General features: G+C 32.0%; 1 protein-coding gene across 1 annotated transcript; it reads left to right on the top strand.

Annotated features, from left to right (window-relative positions):
• Positions 1-578: 578 nt before the first annotated feature.
• Positions 579-22,246, top strand: LOC125057923 (ionotropic receptor 93a). The gene is made up of 21 exons (XM_047661891.1): positions 579-830; positions 1,231-1,383; positions 2,354-2,599; positions 2,868-3,029; positions 3,982-4,199; positions 4,742-4,909; positions 5,807-5,962; positions 6,572-6,676; positions 7,003-7,109; positions 7,323-7,383; positions 8,766-8,868; positions 9,945-10,051; positions 11,012-11,174; positions 12,567-12,787; positions 13,254-13,341; positions 14,439-14,558; positions 15,546-15,624; positions 15,986-16,146; positions 17,958-19,094; positions 21,319-21,547; positions 21,901-22,246. The coding sequence occupies exons 1-19, from the start codon at positions 743-745 to the stop codon at positions 18,053-18,055; spliced, it is 2,604 nt and encodes an 867-aa protein (XP_047517847.1). The 5' UTR covers positions 579-742; the 3' UTR covers positions 18,056-19,094; positions 21,319-21,547; positions 21,901-22,246.
• The last annotated feature ends 718 nt before the right edge of the window (positions 22,247-22,964 follow it).

The following is a 22,964-nucleotide window of genomic DNA, read 5'->3' as shown; positions in this document are numbered from 1 at the left end:
GTGATACCTTTGGAATTTTGTATTATCGTTGAATATTCTACCTCGAGGTCCGATGATGAAACTCAGCTGTATTAATCCGAATAACTCCTTGATTTTGTAAAGAACAAGAGATTATAAACAAAAGATTTACCTCACATTATATCGTCTCAATTTTGACACATTACATCCAAAACTTATCTTTATATAATTGATGGAAATAAATGAAACGGACAGACAATTAGGGCACACGATACGCTGCAGGTAATTGTTTTGCATTGTTAATGTTTGACCTTTAACAAATCACATTTATAGGCTGAATTTTTAGGTTGAGATAAAAATATTACCTACATATGTAAATAATATATTTATTTAATAAAGAATAAAATAGCTTATTGTGAATTTATTGTGTTTATTATAAAGAGATTTAAAGACATAATTTCATACTTATATCAATAACTGAGTAATTGCAAAATTATTACTTTAGCAGATTGTCAGACTTAATCTACAAACATATGTATATCTATAACATCGATATATTATGAGTTATAGCTATAGATATATTACTTTAATTAATTTCAACCACCTGTATATTGTATAATCCTAGTCTTCTACTGTACGCATTAAGTGTTGATATGAGCGCGTTTTCATTTAGTACATTTCTATTCATAAAGCTGTAAATAACGAATAGAATTTTTGATTAAAAACAGGTGTTTCTCAATTATGACAGGCGTGTTAGTGTCACAGTATCGGTTTGAGCTACGAAATGCAATTATGGTTCGTGATTTTGTGTTTATTAGGCCGCGTTGCTGCAGAAGATTTTCCCTCCCTCATAACTTCAAATGCATCCATAGGTAAGATTAAAATAGCCATATTTTTAATAATCTAAACTAATATTTAAAAAAATTATGTATATATTATGTAAGATGGGTTCCGTGACTGCCATATGTCGACTAAAATGAAGAACATATTATTATCAATCATTGTTTACGTGTCTGTACGTGAAGGGTTAAAAATATTGACGTTATAATCGCAATAAAAGTTTAAACAAAAATGCGTCAAAACTCTTTTTAAATTTCTAAATCAACTTAAGTAATTGTCATAAATAACTTTCAGCATTTTTGTTTCTATGTGTTCTAGTATTCATAAAGCTTAGCCAGTCAATTCTTTTAACTTAATCTACCTTCCCAACACGATTAAATGTTCTGTGTTTTGTCGTTGATTCTTAATTTTTCGTTTTTTTTAATTTACTAGCTGTAGTTCTGGATCACCAGTTCCTCAAGGATCAGTACCAGGCTATAACGGACGAGTTGAAGGATTACATCAAAGAACTAGCACGGGTTAAGCTTAAGCATGGTGGAGTAATTGTGCATTATTACTCTTGGACTGCCATCAATCTGAAAAAAGGTTGTTTCTCATTATTATGTCAATTAACAAAACTTATAGCTCTCAAAGTTTATAAGAGGTATCCGACACTTAAGCTATTTATTAAAATCTTCCTAAATGGGGCTGGAAGAGGCCTATGTGTCACAGGACACGCTGACTACCTAAAACGGGTCAAGTGACGTATTAGATTAAGTTTTATTAATGTATTAGAATTAAGTTATTTATGTAACTTAAATAGGTGTTATTATTGTGTACCCAGTACAACAACAAGTCAGCAATAAAGGCTTAATAATAATAATAAAAAATGGGTTCACAAAATTGATTACTAAAAAAGACTTTCTTAAAACGTGACTTAATTTTGTAGCTGACGGAGTTTTAAACTCAGGATTGAATGGGAACTTTAATTGCAATATGAACGGATTTTTATACGGAAGTTATATTAATCGCTTAGTCTCGACTACCGTTAGTTTTGGTACATAATTATTATTATATCTAATTATACTATTAGAGATAATGACGAATAAGAATATGTCTGTTAATATAGAATATAGGAAACGTACTGCAATTGCTCACTTTCAGAATGTCTGTGTAGAATCTTCTACTCTTCTACTCTGTCTGTCTAGAATCTAGCCAAAAGCATTTTGGAATCCAGTACTTGACTATTTTATTAACGTGCCATACACAAACTATGAGCAAAAACCAGCGGCTGAGCCTCATATATCTGTTTCATGATAATTGGCCAATCTAATAGGCAAATAAGTGATCAGCCACCTGTGCTTGACACACGACGTCGACTTTTTTGGTCTAAGGCTAGCCGATTTTCTCATGATATTTTTTTTCACCGTTCCAGAGAATGTTATTTGCGCACATAGTCAGAAAGTCCATCGTGCACAGCCGGGGATCGAACCTACGACCTCAAGGATGATAGCCGCACGCTGAAGCCACTAGGCCAATACTGCTCACAATCAATAAACCCTTTTAATTTTTCTAGGTTTCCTTGCGGTATTTAGCGTCACTTCATGCGAAGACACTTGGTCATTATTTAAGCGAGTTCAAGATGAACAAATGCTTTTTTTTGCTCTAACCGAAGTAGATTGCCCGCGGCTCCCATCCAATGTTGCTATCACTGTCACGTCTTCTGATCCCGGTGAAGAACTTCCCCAAATCGTTCTTGATCTTCGCACTGAAAAGGCGTTTAATTGGAAATCCGCTATTATTCTCCATGACAATACTTTAAGTATGTTTAATCTTACTACCATAGTATTAATTTCAAAAATATAGCATAATTTTAAAGAAAATGTGTAGGTACGTAACACGACTTATGTAGTACATGATCAAATATGTAGTTTACGTGTCTATAAAGAAGGCAGAAGTAAATTTTTTTAAGAAAATGAGCTTTCCATATAATGTTCTAATAATAATATAATAATGGAGTGGTACTTTTCCCTTTTACTGGAACTGCCTGAAATATTAATATAAATGACATATGTATTTGTAACTTTTAGGTCGAGATATGATATCTCGAGTGGTCCAATCCATGACATCGCAAATAGACGGTAAACCTTCCATCTCTGTCACCTTATTAAAAATGAGACATGAGACCAACGAGTATTTAAGAAGGAAAGAGATTTATAGAGTATTATCCAAACTCCCAGTTAAATATATAGGTAAGACTACGTTTTCGTGCTTCCCTACTGCTAAAAGGTGTTTGAAACGCCTTTTTTTTTAAACCGTTATAATTATTTTGTCTTTTATGTATGTACTCTAAATTGCTGTGTTTTAATTTTCGTGCCTATTATTGTATTTATTGTTATTTTAGTTGTGTTACTCATACTTTTATAAAAAATCTTATCTGTCAAATAAATCTTGTATTTGTGATGGGTCTGTCATGTTTACTTATTAATAAATAATAATAATTTAAACGCCTAATAAAGCGCCTTATTTTAAAATTTTGATGGACAAAGGAACTAACAGAAAACAGATTAAGAACCGTTTCGAACCATTTATTACTTACTATTCGAGTCCAAACCTTTTAAATTTCATAGTTGATACATTTCTTAGTAACACTTTTAATTTCATTTTGCCGCATTACAGATAAAATATTTAGTAGGCACTAGGTAGTCTGCACTGCAGACCCGAATATAAGCATCAGCTGCCAACAAAAGTAATCACAATCAAAAATACACGTTCTAACGTTGAACATTTAAAAATGAATGCGATATTTATTTACTTCACTACACTTTATCTGTAATACGCTGACTGTAGCTTGTACTACTGGATTTGGCTGATAAATTAAGAATCTTAAACCAAGTGTACATATGTTGGCCAGTTGATAATAAAGACTCATTTATTCATTGAAACACAAAACAAATGCAAAGGATCATACCAAACTAAGTAACCAAATAAAATTAGTAAGTCAGTAGTGTCAAATGAAGTTTTATTGTTTTAATTGTTGTCTTAATTTAGGAATAAGTTATGTACATTTGACAGGACTAAACCATATCTTGTTGTACCCACCATTTAATAATATTTGCAGTATTTGTCTAAATTATATGTCTTATTCTAATTACAACGACGGACATTTTACAATTTACCTATATTATTTGGGATCATTTTTAGGTGAAAATTTCATAGTCATAGTAACGACAGACACTATGACAACAATGGCTGAAGCTGCGCGCGATCTTCACATGTCACACACTCTTGCGCAGTGGCTATATATCGTATCAGACACAAATAGACGGAATGGCAATCTATCCACATTGATCAACGAATTGTTTGAAGGAGAAAATATTGCTTACATTTATAATAGAACCGATGACGGGACACACTGTCAGGTACTTTCTTGTTTATACATAACAAATGACTAGCTAAAGGATAAAATGATCATTTTTTAAGGTAGTTTTAGCCGCACCACCACTATGTGGAACCAGCGGCCCACTGAACTATTTCCGAACCAATTTGAATCTTTCAAGAAAGGCGCGTAGATACTAATTCTTTTTAGCATAAAAAAAAACTACTTTCAATGCAAATGAGAGCAGTATTGTCCTAGTGCTTCAGCGTGCGACTCTCATCCCGTGAGGTCGTGGGTTCGATCCCCGGCTGTGCACCAATGGACTTTCTATGTGCGAATTTAACATTCGCTTGAATGGTGAAGGAAAACATTGTGAGGAAACCGGGTTGTCTGGAGGCTGATCACCTACTTGTCTATTAGATTTAAAAATAATCATGAAACAGATTCAGAAATCTGAGGCCCAGACCTAAAAAGGTTGTAGCGCCACAGATTTATTTAATTTTTTTTTACTTTCAATTATCGAATCTCTCAAGAGAGAATCATTTATTATACATACATGTACATATTTATGTAAAAATATTTTAGAATGGACTTCTATGTTACTGCAAGGAATTGATGGATGCGTTCATATTAGCTTTGGATGCTGCAGTACAGGAGGAGTTTGACGTTGCAGCACAGGTTTCAGATGAAGAGTGGGAAGCCATTCGGCCTGATAGACTGCAGCGGAGAGACATGTTATTAAGACATATGCAGGTAGGAATTTCAGAACGCTGATACTTGGCAATCAGGTCCACGCTAGACGGGTGTTAATATGGTGAATATGGGATTAATTACAATGGTTACCATATTTTTGACAAAGATTAAAGTTGTTTTTTATTTGGTACACAATATAAGGACAAACACACGATACAACAAACAAATTGACGTACACACAAAAATATCAAATCCATGCCGACCCTACAACATGTGGACACGACCAGCGCAATTAAGTACAAAAACCAGTGATACTAACAGCAATAAAAAAACATGTGTGTGTACTTTGAAAGTTTTATTATAACGCATGATATAGTTATGTTAAGTTTATTTAAATATCACAAAAATAATTTTTTATTTTAAAATGTTGACTATGCTAACTTTAGGGTGTCGGTTTTCTGTGACGGTGTGCGGTGTCTGTTTTTGTGACGGTATGCGCGCGCTTTTCCGTAACGCGCCAAAAGAAGTATAACTTCAAAAATCTATACAGAACTAAACTATGTGAATCAAGAATGAATTGTCGCTAGTGTATCCTAATTCTACTGTATGCCGAGGCTAGATAGCCATGAAACGAGTCAAAACTCTCTGTGCAATGTCATAATGGTAGCGACCTATTATTTCTAGAGTTTCTGCCAAATTTAGTTTCATGATGTGGGATGTGAAAACATCTTCCATTGAAGAAACCGACCCGAGGACTTGTATATATATTATATACTTTCTAATTATTTTAGTTTAAAAAAGTATAACAAGTCGATGTTTGATGATGAAATTTAATTTATCCACATATTTATGTAAAATTGTACATTTATTGATATTTGATAAAAAATGTTTCAGTTAGAAAATAAATATTGTGAACATATTTTATAAATAAAATATATCGATTAATCATGCTTATAGCAACATATAACAGCGCATAGCAAGTGCGGCAACTGTACTACTTGGCAAGCACTTGCAGCTGACACTTGGGGTGCGACATACAGAAGCACTGATTTGACCAGCAACAAAGATGATGATAATGTGACTACTGTTATTGAAAACGTCGACTTGCTTCAGGTCAAACTAATAATATACCCTATTACTAGCTTATAAGTGTGGCTTTAGTAAATTAAGTTTTCTGAAGTAAACAAACATGAGGCTGGAGCGTAATAATTTACAACAACTTTACAATTTAAGTTAAATTGAAAAGGCGTGTGAAACTGCACATGAAATTGTTTGTTGTTTTTTTGATCTATGCCCAGTTCGAACCCACGGTCTTGGTGATGAACCATGCGCCTAACCACCAACTGGGCTTAAATTGCTGTCATAGACAAATTAATTTGTATTACGTATCGTTATCGTTGAAACAAGCAATATTAAAAACTTAGTAATCGTGATACGTATGAAGGTTTAGCATTTTTACTTAAGCAAACTTTTCTTGTCGTCGAAGTCGATTCAGTTGCACTGTAATGACGTCGTGACATTTAAGAATTTTTTATTTATTGATAATAATATGTACCATTGGTATATCTCGAAGGTTCGAGTCGGCTGGCCCAAAATGCTCTAGGACCCAGCCCCAAGAGTACCTACTTTTTATAATTTGTTTAATTTACATATAAATCTTTGGACAAGTAAGTTTTAAAATTTACAATTTATTATAAAGTTTTAAGCAATAAATAATTTCAGGTTGCGTTTTGGCGCCCAATAGATGGATTTATGTTTGAGGATGCATTGTTTCCGCATATACAACATGGTTTCCGTGGCAAAGAATTGTCTATATTGACCTACCATGTAAGATATATTTAAAATTGTATTATAATTTATTACCAAAAAGATCACGAAATCGCTGTCCAAACCGTCGCATATAATGATTCCTTGAAAATGAATTTTACCTCCGATCTAATTTTAAATTCGAAATTATAATATTATGAATATAATTGAGTTGAAAATGTTGGCTACTAATAAAAAAATAAACAATATTTAAAATAATAACACACGTTTTTGTATTTTGTGAAAGAGAGTAAGATCGTTCACAAAGTAATTGTGATTCTTGCGTTAATGATTGTATATTTCATAATTTACAATTAAGTAAATGCATTGTGTAATGTGTATTTTAGAATCCGCCATGGACGATATTGGTGACAAATGCATCGGGGGCTGTCGTAAATTATGGAGGTCTATTATTCGATATTATTGGACAATTTGCTAAAAGTAAAAATTTCACGTAAGTTGTTAAAAAATAAATATATCATTAAATTAAAATACCATAGTTTTCATATTTTTTAACTTTTATTATCAAACGATAATTGTCTTGCAAGTGATAAATACATCTTTCCTTGCTCTACTTAGAATACCCCTTATAAAATTGAGAAAAGACGGCTTTAATAATTATTCCTAAAAATATTGTTCCTAAAATTTATTATACCATTTGTTACAGAATCCGTATCGTCCTACCAGGGCATGTGAAAGAGGAATCTTCGAATGAAACATCTACAGATGTAAGTCTTGCTAAACTATTTTTGGAATTTTGCCAACTTGTCTCAAGCTTGTTTGCATTCAGATCTGATATTGTGCCTCTAAAACAAACTTTTGGCAAATGATATTCATATTTAAATATCATTAGGAATTGTTTCATATTTGAAAAAAGAACTATTTTTATACAGAATTAATTAAAGTAGTGTCCATTAAATAATAATACAATTATTAGTAGTTCTTGGCGGGAAGTGTGACGTCATAAGATTATCTGAAAATTAAATTTCCTTGTATCTCCCCGTGAATTGGCCCTTGGACCAAAGTAGCAAGTGCATATAGACACTGTTTTATCTCGTTGTATTTACGTATGTTTATGAAACCTTACTCGTGTTGTGTTATGGAAAAGTAAGTTCTGCCGGGTCGTGGGGTATGCTTGGTAATTCGTATAGTTATAATTTTACAACGAAATGTTTTTTATAACGGATTAAACGGAATAGTTTAATAATTGAATAGGCATTTATTTATTAACATTTTATGATAAACAGTTTTGAAAGTTTAGCTTACTGGTATACATCTAGGATACTAATCAATAAATTTTTAAGCAGTTTTGCCGATTTTTAAGTAATTTTATTTTTCTAACCGTTTGAGCAGTAGAGTAAAGAGTTGTTTTGTTAGATTGTCAATACATAATTATATTTCTAGCGTGTTTTAATGATTTGGTATTTTTTAAGTCCTCTGGCGTAAACACAACACGACGAGTTTCTCTTGAATGGCATTATTATGCAAACGAAATGGCAATATCAAAAAATAGATTTCCGCTTCAAGTTTGCGTGGATATTAAATAATAATGCTTAAAATTTTCCATTTTTAATGTACATGTTTATGTTTATTAAAAAAAAAGGTTTGCCAATGGAGATTACATCTATAAAAAAAACTGACTGTACACCTATTAACAGAAAAACATAGCATTTTTACTTAATAACTATTGATAACATAGTTCTTAGAAACTATAAATATGTGATCTATAAAATGAGGGATCTAAATGATAAGTTATTACAACATTTCGGAAGTGATAGCTTTGCGAAACTGTGAGTAAGAGAGGTGAAAGGGATCAATTACAGGGGAAAATGTATTAGCTACTTACACAATACACATCCTAGACGTAGCAGCGCCTAGGACGGTTCTGCGAAAGGGAATCGCTGATGGAGATTTATTTTTAAAATATTATTTTGCATTAAAATAGCATTTTAATGGTTAAATAATTGATGAAGTAGCTCAGTCGTTTTTTTCTCAAATTTATTGTTACAAACATATAATAAAGTGGAAATTCTTTGTAGGAATTGTACAGATTTAGTGATTTTTTACAGAATGACCATAAAAAAAGGATTTATAAAAGGACTATTTTCAGATGATGCACAGTACAAGTGCAAGGTTGACCTTATCAGCAGTCGCGAAGGGAAAAGTAGCTTTCGCCGCTGCAGCTTTCTCAATCTTATCTGATCCTCCACCAGGTAATTTTATGCTTTATAAACCTTTTTTAATGTAAACCTTTTTTTTTTTATAGAACGGGGGGCAAACGGGCAGGAGGCTCACCTATATACACATTTTGCGTATTTATTTCTAGGTGTTCATGTTGATAGAGTAGTGTTGGCCTAGTGGCTTCACATTACGACTCTCATCCCTGAGGTCGTAGGTACGGTCCGCGGGTGTGCTCGGTGAACTTTCTATATGCGCATTTAAACCTCGCTCGCACAGTGATGGAAAATATCGCGAGAAAACCGGCATGCCAAAAAGTCGGCGACGTATGTCCGACACAAAAGGCTGGTTACCAACTTGACTATTAGAGAAAAAAAAAATAAAACGAAACGGACCACTGGTTTTTTAGCAAGCGTATGTAGCCAGATGGCCTTAGAAGTACTGAAATAATTTTAACAAAGTTTATATTTTTCCATAACCTCCTCAGTGTCACAGTAGTACCTATAGAAAATAAGTTAAGCGATTCAAGATTTACTCTTTCAAAGCCTCTCCCCACATTCTTACAATCACTATGTCAAGTACTCCGCAGCATTTTATTTAGAGGATATACCTCTAAATAAGATGCTTGTTTAGGCTATGGCAAAGTTGAATGGTTGGTTCGAGAAGGTTCACAAACTAAATTATAATTAGATTTTCATAGTAGCACTCGCATTTACATTGTAGCAGTCCCAACACGTAATGCACTGCAATTAAATACGTTTAATACATCCCTGGACTATAAATGTTTCGCTTAAAATAAAACGGGAAATTTAAAACTGGAACAAATGGGCTCTGATGTATTGCTTAATATAAAGGATCCGTTTCAATTAAAATGTATTCACAACCATGCCTTCTCATGCGTCCTTTTTTGAGGGAAGTTCTTTTCTAATATGATAATATATATGAACAACAAAACAAGAATTGTATGCCTCCTTCGGGTTTTAAGATGTCGGTCAGTTAAGCTTTAACAGATACCTTCATTGACATACGTGGCTGTATTTATACAACGTAAATATGTAAATGCTTAAAGTGTCAATCAAAGGAAACCTTTTAACTTTTTATTTCATTTAAGGTATAAACTACACAATTCCTGTGAGTATTCAGCCGTACGCTTTCATGATAGCACGTCCTCGAGAACTTAGCAGAGCGTTATTATTTTTATTACCATTTACAACCGATGTAAGTACCTTGTATGTAGAGTTTAAGCTTTTTTATATTTTGATGCTTCCGTCCCCGGCAGCTTGCGCTCTGGGGCCAAGGAAGTACCGGGGGACATTCCTCTACCACATAGAAAGAGTACTTATGAAGGTGACTTATACATTAGGTATTTCCCTCGTATTTCCTGATAATTTTTACTGCTTCTTTTCTACTTATGCTTTTGTTTGTTCACCGCTTCTTTTGTGACTACAATGGAAAAGGAATTGGGTTCTGGATTTTGCGTTTTAAATAAGTGTGTTAATGTAACTTAAACGCTAGATAGTTCATAATGAATAAATTAATTCATAATTAATGCATAAATAAATTCACGCAATGTTCTTACCAAATTCAATATAATAGTTCTAGAAGCTATTAAAAGGCAGACAATTTGGGAGAATTGTAGGGGCTATACAACCTGTCGCAAAATATTTCATTGGATGAAAATATATATGCGTAATGCGTATACAGTTGTTTTTAGTAATGTAACGTTAAATCTTGTACTAAATGAAGACAAGAATAATAATATTGCTAAAGTCATACAACAAATACTAGATTTGCATTAATATACATAACTCGCCCGACCAGTGAGTATTATATAATGTAATACCTTTGTGGCTTTTAATGTACTTCAAGAACATTAAAAGCCACAAATCTCCATATTGTAAAATGAACTCGTTAACTTTGATAGTTAAATGAAGTGGGCTTTGAAATTGTGCCAAAGCACTTCAGTTTACATTTCACACATTTAGCGGTCAAGATTATTTATATTATTGTTAACTTTGTTAAAATTATTATATACTATAGCATACTACTACTAATAGATATCTATTTAAATAATAATATTTGAATTGTCAGTAACAATGTAGTTTCATCGTCGAATTAACGATTTTATTGCAAACCAGTAACATATCATCTAAGAGTTGAATTAATTTATGTTTCCAGACATGGCTTTGTTTAGGATTTGCAGTGATTTTTATGGGGCCAACATTATTCATAATACATAGAATAAGCCCTTTTTACGATGCTGAGGATATCACAAGAGAAGGAGGATTATCGACTATACATAATTGTTTGTGGTATGTTTACGGGGCTTTATTGCAACAAGGTGAGTTATTAGCTGCTTTCTTTAGCGGTTGACACTTCGTGCTTGCTGCTCGTGAACACATCCGTGTTCAGTTCAGTTGGCTCGCAAAAGCATTTCCGGTCATTCAGTGCCGGTTAAAAGGTTGTATTCAAGGTAATATTAATTTGACAACATCATGAAGTTTCTTTACTGTTTTTAATTATATTAATTAACGAAAGCTGAGGAAGGATATGGCAATTTTTTTTTGCAAAAGAATAAAAAAAATGGAAAATTGTATTTGATTTTTCCGATCGTATTGCGAAAGTTTTCTATAATTTTAACATTATGTTAACTTAGAGGTGCATCTCTTAACCGGTTCATGCAATCGAACCATTTTTTTCTATGCGCACCAAAAAAACCTCTTTGGGTGACAGAAAATATTCTAAAGACCCCACGCCACTAGTCATAGGCTTCAGTGGTGTGCCTTCAGACGAAAAATTATTAATGGAGCAGACGTAGGCGTTTGTCCCAAGCCCGATTGAGGGATTACGAGACAATTTTCATTATAACATTTTCAGAAATTCGTATTTTTAATATAGAACATTAATCTTAACGTAGAAATATCTACCCAGCGGCCCGTACATTTTAGAATAACTGAAATATCTTTTATATTTTTCGATCACGGAATATTCCTGATAGTTTACAAAAAGATTAATTTCCCTAGAGATTCTTGTTTCGAACACAGGTGATATCAATAGATTTGTTTTATTTAAACGCACTTCCGTAAGAATTTCAATTGCGGAGCGTATGACGAATCTTATAATATGCATGAAATTAGAGAAAAGCAAGAGTAGGGACAATTTATATGGGTTAATTTTCATTATTTAAAAGCGACGATTATTATTCTCTTTTGATGCTGAATTTAGAAATACCAATTATAAGGAAAAGGCTATAGCTAAATGTTGTACAGTTCGGGTACAACATTTTAGAAAATTATTATCAATTCTTTAAAATTTAGATAAAGCGTAACTTTAATTACCTTATTACCTGTTTAAAACTATTTTATTCCACTATCCTCAATAGCCACATATTTAATTAGCTAATAAATAAGAAAACAAACAGGCATTGTTGTTGATAAGATACAATTTATTTTTATTGTAAATTCAAGGAAATTATAATTTTGTTTGTGCAGTGGGAGTTCAAGGTTTCAAGTGTTCAGAAGTTTTAAAGTTAAACAAGTAAACAGTCACTTTATCTGATTCAAATAGTTTATTATTATTTATATATATTTCTATGTTTAAGTGTATATAAGCTATTTAAGACTATAATATATATAACTGCTAAACCTGCGAGTTCCGTTCTAGTGTTCTGGTGTAACTAAGTCAAAACATTTATCCAAACATTTGCGTGCAACGTGCTGGGCTTTCTTTGCAGGTGGAATGTACCTCCCACGAGCAGATAGTGGTAGACTAGTAGTTGGTACTTGGTGGATAGTGGTATTAGTGGTTGTTACAACGTACTCTGGGAATCTTGTCGCATTTCTAACCTTCCCTAAACTGGAAATTCCTGTGACTACTGTCAGTGAACTGTTACTGAATAGAGCAACTTATACATGGTCAATTAATAAGGGATCTTATTTAGAACGTGAATTAAAGGTATTGTATTATTTCACGAAATTCTTAACGCCTTGTAAACTAAAAATAGACGACATGTTAGACACCGAACGGTGGCCAACTTGCGTCTAAAATGTTAACAATTCAACAAATAAAGACCGTAGCCACGATCTATAAAGGTTATTTAGGTATAAATTGTTCACTGTCTTATTACTACGGTACTAGACCCATTCTGAGTTACAATTTTTATTATTTATACACTTTAAAAGTAAAAATAATTTCTCGCGATTTATTATTTTACATTTGCCCGATTTCTAATATCGTTTTCTTAATTCAATACAGCTACTGTAGCTTCAGGTTTCTCTTTGAAGACAGCTCTCAATTCATCTTTATCTAGTCAACAACTTCGATCACTATTCGTATTATCGATATCCGTGAAAAAACAGTGAAAGCACATAGAATCTTCCTATCTCTACTAAAATCTAAATTCATATATTTTTCATTATAGAACTCAGATGATCCAAAATATGTGTCTCTACTAAAAGGTGCTGAGCTGACGAGTTCACTGACCGCAATGGAAGCGAACAATATGGCTGGTAGGATTACAATATATGTTTAAAATGACAATGCCTTGATATATTATAAGTCACTTAAGAAATAACCTAAAATACTTTTCTAATTATGTATACGGGATCTAAAAGTACCTGCATAAAATATATTTAGTCTAAAGGTAACATAGTTGATACTATTATTTTACTATATTATATATAACTTACTTTAAAATTCCAAAAGAAACATCGTGAAAAGTTTTAAAACGGTTTTACGGTATTTTATATACCTCGTATACGTAAGTAAAACAACGGACAGATGTTTCTATTTGTATGGAAATTTTCTTTGTAGCGGAAAATCTCATATCCAACGTCTTATATTGAATTGGTCGGAAAAATGGTTACACTACAGTTATACAAAACGTATAATGTTTTAGTACCGCAATCAATTTTTTTTTAATTTTCCGCAGTTTAAAATTCGACAAACGAATAGTCTAAAGATGTAATTATGCTTAAATCTAATGCGCTTTTTGACTTAGCTGCGACTTACAAAACTGAGTTTTTGCCAAGGTGGTTCGATTTTAAATTGTGTGTTACGAATAAAGTCAATAGCTACTGCAATGCTTTATGAATTAATTAATTACCATATAGCTATAGTATTTAGTAATTACATTTATTTCCAAAATATTTAAAAATAAGTGTTCAGCCGTGCAATGCCGAGACTGGTATTAGACATCACGTCAGGTTAGGAAATTATTCATCGATATATTTATAGTTAATATATTGCTATAACGTAGTGGCTATAATATAGTCTTTGATAATTCCTTAAAAAAATCAAAATCAAAATAGCCGTACCAAATAGTAATGTTCGTATAATAATCAATTTAGTTCAATCTTAAAGACGCCCAGATTACCTCATTAAGTCAAATGTCAATTTCAAGAAAGAAAGATTTAAAAAAAAAACACGATTTCACTTAACGTGCCATATAAAGTTCTTTTCCTTATAAAACGACGAAAGGATTATTGTGTACCAGAAATAATATACTAGTTTTAATTTGTAATAAGCAAAATGGCCATCATCTACGCATGGGTAGCGGCTAGTAACCTAGTAGTTTATTTTAACTATAATTAATCATTGTTTTTAGGGGCAAATTTACTTAACCGGGTCAGAAAGGAGCGTCACGTGATGGTGGATTGGAAGTTGAGATTAAATTATATAATGCGAGCCGACACTGTGGCCACGGACTCTTGTGATTTTGTTTTAGGTAAATACATATTAATAATGAGTTTAAACTTAAATAATTGTATACTTGACAAGATGTCCTAACAAAGTTTTAACAGCTTTACAAAATTTAAAGATGTTTTATATTTTATCAAAACTCTTATGACTTTTATGCCGTTGTTGGTATGTTCTCAGTGATCTTCACACCTTACATAAAATTTGTGCCATTGTGATTGTTCAATAAACTTACATACCATAACGTTCTCCAGGCCAACTTGGTCACAGTCGTTCATATCTATTGAGACTTGCATGTATATACAGTCTCTATTCCATAACTGTCATACTTCCATCAGACGCAGGACTTTCTACGTACAGCGTACACATCCGGGCTACGGGGATGTGTAATTATCGTAAATTTTTTAACACAGGTGACTTTATAATGTATGGTCGAACATAATAACCACTAGACTAATGAGAAAGTTAAGTTTTTAATATAGAAGGACATCGGAGACGACGAATCTTGTGATAAACAAATCGTAAATTAAATCTATAATATCATCTATATTTTCCTTATATCGTTTTTTCATATGTTAAATAGGTTCGTTACCATATCAACGTTATCTTCACAATATTCTAATTATATAAGGTTAGAATAACATATTTATTACATTAAGTCAAGGTAAAATTCATATATAAATACATATATGTGTTAGGCGTGTAGCAATAATGCATAGGTTACAAACATATTTTAGATGAGACCAACTTAGTACCAAGAAGATTTTAAAAAAAGAAATGCGTATACGTAAAGGAGTGTCACTGTCAACTGTCATGGTTAAATTATTGCAACAACTTACGCTGTGCTTGGGTGGTTGACGGTTGTCGTTATATAACTGAAATAGTTAAATGTTTTGTCATGTTTGATTAATTGAAAATTACTACAAAAGTGGTGATGGATAAAATATTCCTCAGCTCAGGCGTTAAGTTTAGGGGCAAATTATTTTAAATTATATTAGTATATTGTTTTTTGTAGGTTTTGAAGAGTTTATGGAGGAAAGAATCGCCTTAATCGTACCTGGTGCTAGTCCATACCTGCCTGTTATTAATAAAGAGTAAGAATCTATCAATTCAGTTTTTAAATTGGCTTGACTGAAAATAAAGTTTAATGATAAAGTTTTTATTTATTTTGAACTGTAGCCATAGAACATAATATGTATTATAATATTTATGTAGATTATAATAGACTTATACATTAACGTACTTTAAGCATTGTATAAAAAGGAAAAAAAAAGGACTGCAAAATATTATTTGTTATATTTTTATAAATTAAAAACATTAATACAGCCTACACGCCCTGTTAAATAATTTTAATAGAAAAAAATATTCAAGGCTTTTTCTTATATTTTGTTTAATTTTTATATCAATTTTTAAGTTTGGTAACACAAATGATATTTATCAACTGAGAGGTTTCAGAATTAATCGCATGCAAAAAGCAGGGCTCATATCAAAATGGTTGAGCGCTTATTTACCAAAGCGTGACCGGTGTTGGCAGAGCTCCACTATGACTTGGGAAGTGAATAACCATACTGTCAACCTCAGTGACATGCAGGGCTCATTCTTTGTTCTGTTTCTAGGTGATGTATCGTATTATTTTCTTAGCTTTTCTTGTTAACAACTGCAAAAGAGAAGTATGTATTTGTGTGTTTCTTTGTCTGTGGAATTGTAGCTCCTTAATCTACAGAAGAAGGGAGGAAGGTATATCATATTTAACTCTACGTATATATACTCTATATATATATAGAGTTAAATATGATTGAGTATGTATATATATAAATATACACATAAAATGCAGTACGTGTCTCGCTAAATACGAAAATGGCTAGACCGATTTGACTTTTAATTTGATGTTGAAATATTTGTGGATATTCAGGGTAGATTTAAACGATGGGAAACATAAATAATAAGTAAAAAATACTTAAAACGTCAAATTATTTCATCAATAAAGGCTGAGTTTCATGTCTTTTGTCTTTTTAGAAATAAATAAAAAGTGCGTGCGTACAAAGTACACATGTCAGAAGTGAAACTTCTTTATAAATTAATTATTGAGTATTTAAGCTATAGAAATTATATATAAGTACCACCATAAATATGGTAACAATCGTCAAATAATATAACAAATTAATTATTTTCATAATTGCGAAATTATGTCCACATTTTCTAAAATAGCCAACTGGGTCTTAGCAAAAAAGGTCTTGGGTCTTTGTCCTTATAAAAATACAAAACCAACAAAAAAAATGGTAATTTAGTTACTTAATAAAATAATAATTATATTTATATGTATTAAAAACACCATCGATGTTCAAGTCTCAATCGCTCTCTCCCTTTTCTTCGACAAAAACGCTGCATGCACATCTTCGTGCAAAAATTTTACCCTCATGCGTCTAAGAAGTTTCACAGCAACATATGTCACTTGGTTGTCATATAAATATAGCTGCCTTCAAAAGTGGCTGAGTTCTTTGGTCTGTTTTAATAATTTGGTATTAATTTCTGACACAAGTATGGTGATTCATTAAAAATGCATCAAACCAGTATTGAACTTTTCCACGGTCGCCACATTACATCGGTGTATAGCGGTCATTTACCACGACCACAGCACGTGGTTGTCTCGCTGTACCAGTCTGATCCGACATTACTAGAATCTAAAAATTCCCCAATCAACATTTGCATTTTAACAAAAACAAGCATAATTTTGTGACCATTCCACTTTTTATTATTATGTTATACGTCTAACTATTTGAACTGATATTTTTAAAGTTCTTATTACATTATAATATAATACTTCGAGTTACAAGTTAGTTTTTGAAAAATCTTCTTTTTAAAAGTCTTAAGTAAGTATAGACATAAACACCTCGTAAAGATATCCTTTCCGTCTTAATCGTGACTTCTGTAATAATTTTTTTGTATTGATATTGTTTTGTATTGTAAATATATTATTTTTACGTATTTTAGAATCTAGCATTGTGATCCATGACTCTTAAGATTAGCTTTTAGTTTTTTTTTGTAATTGCAGTCTACGTTTGTTATCTGTATCTTTTTGTTATTTAGTTACGCACTTTATCCTCAGTATAACTTTTTTCTTTTTCCCAAACTAGGGTTGCCTGGAATAAATCGCTTGTTAGCAATAAGGCTGCCAGTTGCCTCCTAATAACCTATGTTATTTGAATGTATATGTACCAAATATGAAATGCAACCAAGTGTTAATAAATGTAAATAAATGAATAATTGTAATTTTGTATTAACATAATAACCCTTAATGTGGACATCAGATATCAGAATCTGTTTGATTAATCATCTATCGAGATAGACACCCTTTCTTTCTTCATCGTAGGCCCAAGTACGACACAAATAATCCTAAAATTATGTTAATAATAATCGCATTTTTCAGGCGTTCTTTCAGCTACAACAGTTTTGTTGACCGAATGGTGTTGGAATAGAAGAAAAAAGAAGATCGAGCAAGTGGTCATTCAGCCTTACTTGAATTAAAAAAATGTAATAGAAGAGACATACTAAATATATAATAAGTTTCAATTCATCGTAAGTGAAAGGGCAATAAATTTCATGTTTCGTGTATTTTATTGCCAGTAATCGTATTTTCCCATATATTAAATTTTACCTATTTACTAAGTAGCAGTAGCAAATAGAAATTGAAAAAGTATAGTTGTTGTTTTATTATAAAAAATTCAGCTATAAGATTTAAAAAATAAAGCAATCAACGTATTCAAAAGGCCGTTTTTTGCGTAAACTCAGCAGAGAAACCTTAGCGTGCAAATCAGCACGTGCGCATATTTCTTGTCTTGTCTTGGATACATTTTCAATAATATTCTGACTGACTTAACAATATTTTAACTTCGTAGTAATACTTATACTACAAGTTTTGTGTGATTATTATATCTCATAATACGAGCTAAATATTTCGAAAATTGCTACAGTAACCACAGTATTAATAGTAGTTCCACAACTGAGCGTTTCTTAAGGCAATTTTGGCCGCGCCCCACTAAAGGTCCTTCAAGAAAAGAGCATATTAAAAAAGGCCTGCAGCGCGCTTGCGAGCCTTTTGGCAGTGCGAGCCTCCATTGGCGGGGTTTCATATCGGGGTATGGTGAACCTCCTGCCCGTTTCCCTCGTGTAACATAATAAAAAAAAAGTTGTTCGCTTCAATTTATACAAATTAAATTATGTGTAACTTGTCACATATGTTTTGGTCAATAATTACGAAATTCGATGAAATGAAAGAAAAGGATTAAATAAGAACTGGAAAAATCCGCCTAATTGAATAAATTATGCGGATGACGCGTAGCTATACAAGTTGTACGAGTTGAGGTGACGTCGTCCAACGAGTCCCAAGCTGGTTTACATTTAAAGCTCTCTACATCCTCTCAGACAGTCAGTTTTAATTCGGTCCCCGTGTTCATCGGCAAAATTTTCTATTCGGCGTGTAATTTTTTATATTTTTTCCAATAACTTGGGTGCTAATGACAAAATCGAAGAGAAAATTCGCGATTACCGATAAATTTCTTCCCAGGTCAGTATTTTTGTCAGTACTTATTATTCATAATGGTCTTATTTAAATCAGTGGACTTTAAGATTTTATTATGAAAATATATTTCAATTCTTTTTGAATTTTTCTGTTTTATGTAATTTGTTTTACTTATAACATATATTTATAATTAATAGATTTTACTGCTGGTTACTTACTTATATGCTGCAATATAATTAAGTTGAAAATCAGACTGAACCATAATTTCGTTGTTTGGAAATGAATAGTTTTATAATATCGAGAATATTTCCATTGACCTACATTTAAAATTATAAATACAATTTTAAATGCAACGGAATTTGTGAACACCATCCAATGTCGAATGATTCATTGTTCGCGACCCTTGGGATATGCGGGGCCAGCAAGTCGATTTTATAGTATCAAATTTATGTTTTAATAACTTACAAATTCTATTTAACACAGCTGTAATACGCTAAAGATAAATTACCCTTTTTAAATAATCATAAAAGAAGTAGTATTTTGTTGTTAGGTAGTCGATTGTTTTTCAGCCTCCTTTAACAAACATTTGCAGTTCAGCCCTGCGATTCTGTAACTCACTTCACGAACTCACACAGCGGTTTTCGCATCGGCGGTCGCTCTCAAATCAGTCGTGAAGCAGTCATTTTATGATTTGGCATTCTGATAAACAATAAACTACAAGCTCCCACCTTTTCAGAATGCCAAATCATAAAATGACTGCTTCACGACTGATTTGAGAGCGACCGCCGATGCGAAAACCGCTGTGTGAGTTCGTGAAGTGAGTTACAGAATCGCAGGGCAGGAGTTAAGGTGTAACTAAGTATACACATATTATTACGGGATTGTTTCGTTTTCATAATATTAAGCAATAGCCAAACAATAATATAGGTTTGTGATTGAGGTAAAACTATAGACAACAACATGTTGGGTAAAATCTAATAATTACAATAACCGGTTGGTGTTTACAACGTAAAGGAGAGCAAACCACGCGCTCGTCGCGTGTTAACGAATTAATTCTACGTATTTTGAGTCGATGAACTTTCATACAGTGAAAGGTTTCCTCTTCAACCAACTAAATATCTTTATATAAGACTTAACTAGCTTTTAAATGTTGTAAGCGTAAAATACCCGAAAAATGGAAAGTGTCTATGCGTCTATGCTGTTGTTTTTAAAAATCGACTTAATGTACTTTTGGAAAATAAATAATTTTATATTAAAGATTATTTGGGTGAAACATTATAATTAATATTAATTTGATGTAATAATATATTTTAATAATGTGATTATGATGTGATCAATTAATATAAGAATTGACTAATGATATTACTCATAATGTAATTGTAACTTGTATGTAAAATTATACCTTTTAAAACAAATTTGCACGCCATTACGTCTGGCAGAATATGTGAACTTTAGATTGTACCACCATAACATTTTTATACCATTAATGCAAATAAATTATTATTATTACTCTAAATCCTCTCTATATGCTCCTATTGGAAAAATTAAAAACAAGATCAGTATTACCATATTGATATATTAATATCCCTTCGTTAGGTTTTAAATACTACTTCTTGAATTGATTCAATATAAAATTTCGAAAACGGTTTTATTTTTAAAGTCAAATTTGTTTAGTTAAAGTAATTTTATAAATAAATAATTTTGTTTACCTAGGATTCATACCACTTAATGAGAACAAGAAAAAATAATATGAACGGTAAAATTATTAAATTAGGCCATACTTAAGTGAAGGCTGGAAAATGTTTCGTGCTAATTAAATGTCAAACATAACGAATTATTTTGCAGTAAAAATAATTATAAAAGTTACTAAAACGTGTGACAGAAATAGCTTAAACAATTAAAATAAATTATGCATTTATAAACCCTTGGAATTATAATATTAAAATGAGATGATGATAGAGTAACTCGTTGTTGCATCATGCGGTTTGACCAGTTTTAATGCAGAAATATACGTATTTATGCAGATTTTCTATACATGTCATTAACATTATGTAATAAATTTTATAATAAAGCAAAAACATGAGGTGAGGGTTAGCAGTACATTTCTAGGTTTCATTTATAATATTTAAATATATAATAATAATACTCATTTCTACTTTTAAGTATTAAATATATATCTTAGAATTCATATGTTTAAATTAAAGTCAATTTGTTGTCAAGATTCCTTACTATAATCAAAAATACTAATTACATATCGTATCATTTCCAGACTCGCTAAAAACCTGTGCACCCGAAAAGGCAGCCGTCGGGCTAATACCGGAAACCGTCTAGAACACGCAGTGCTTACCCACATTCAGCACGTACCGTAGACAAGCAGCCCCAGCCGTCCTTCATCCATCATCTATCATCTCATTAAACACGATGGCCCGTGGAGACGAATGCAAAATAGCCACCAAGACTTCCTTTGTCAAACAATTTGAATTCCCCACACCAATGATGTAAGTATCGTGTTCTATTCGAAACACTTTCCTATAGTGCCTATGCAATAAATATAAAAAATATAATAGCCCTCACTTAATTAAATAATGCTTAACTATTAACATTACTATATCGTCCAAATACAAAAAGATCTTATAACACACTAGTTTTTCACGCAATCGGTGCAGTGTTTAAGAGGAATTAGCTTTCATACAAACATACAAACGTAGACTATATTATAGTAAAGAATTGAAGCATATGTTAATTACTTTTGCTACCCCTTGACGACCACTAAGATTCTACAATATATTTCACACTGAAGAATCATGCTTTATGTGTTTATGTATTTTATCTAACAAATCAATTGTTACAGGAAACCAATCGTTGATAAACCTCAGCCAAAAAAACAAGAGCAAAAGAACTACGGCGCTTGGGGCTCCACGTTTAAGGACAAGAAAACGTTCACGGACATGCACTTCTGCTAATTTTATCATTTTATCAACACTATCGCTTACAGTTAATCGTCATTAAACCTCATCTAGTTGTAAAGCTCCAACCAAAATTATTTGTATCAGATCGGCTAATAAATGTTGGATAAGTGTTTGTGGCGTTTAGCATTTCTTCTTCGTATTTACTCACATCTATTCTTCGTATTTAATCACGTCTCGCGTACTAATCTCATGTATCTCATTATAATAGATTAAACAGCATCATTATCACTTTGATTTTTTTGTTATCAACCTAGTAGGATAGAATTTAATTTTGTTTAGATTTGTAATTAAGAGGTGACAAAAATTACGACTTCAATATATCCGTCAAACAATATATTCTCAGTTCAAAGTATTTTGTTGACGATAATAAACACAAACAAAAGCTAGAGTGGCCAGTAAAAGTTATGCACAACAATTTTGTCCCCGTTAAATTAAGAGGAATATGAAGTTCCACGAAAATGAGATTTTAATGATTCCTGCGGGCATTTGGTGAACACTGATAGTAATGTATTACTCATTAATTTATGCTGGCGGTGACGCAAATATTTTTTTATTAATACATGAATTACACACAGTCCAGAAGTAATTATTAGCCGAAACAAATAACGAAATATCTGCGCCTTTGACTTTTTTGCTGCAATTTATAGACAACACATACAGTGGATTTCATTTATTACGACCTTGGTTGTAGCGACCATTTAGCTATAATAAATTAAATTAATTAATCTAATCTATACACAAGCACGTGTCTTTATCTTAACCAAGGCCTGTAACGACTTCCGGATATAACGACGAAATTAGAGTGGTCCCTTCATCAACGTTATATGCGAAATCCACTGTATATATTATTAAAAAATATACGGCACTTTCACCAAAGAACATATCGTAATTGAAATTATTTTCTCGTGTTTTGAGTTGGCTCATATCACACCGCCATAGACACATT

This window comes from Pieris napi, chromosome 2 (assembly GCF_905475465.1).
Source record: "Pieris napi chromosome 2, ilPieNapi1.2, whole genome shotgun sequence".
Taxonomy (NCBI): Eukaryota; Metazoa; Arthropoda; class Insecta; order Lepidoptera; family Pieridae; genus Pieris; species Pieris napi.
Note: the sequence above shows the minus strand (reverse complement) of the source record. Positions and strands in the feature narration are given on the sequence as shown.

Excerpts from the sequence above, each read along its gene's own strand:
- LOC125057923 (XM_047661891.1), top strand. The coding sequence starts at position 743 with ATGCAATTATGGTTCGTGATTTTGTGTTTATTAGGCCGCGTTGCTGCA. Across the intron at positions 8,869-9,944 it reads CTTATCTGATCCTCCACCAG|GTATAAACTACACAATTCCT; the intron begins GTAATTTTATGC and ends ATTTCATTTAAG. Across the intron at positions 16,147-17,957 it reads ATTCTTTGTTCTGTTTCTAG|GCGTTCTTTCAGCTACAACA; the intron begins GTGATGTATCGT and ends CGCATTTTTCAG.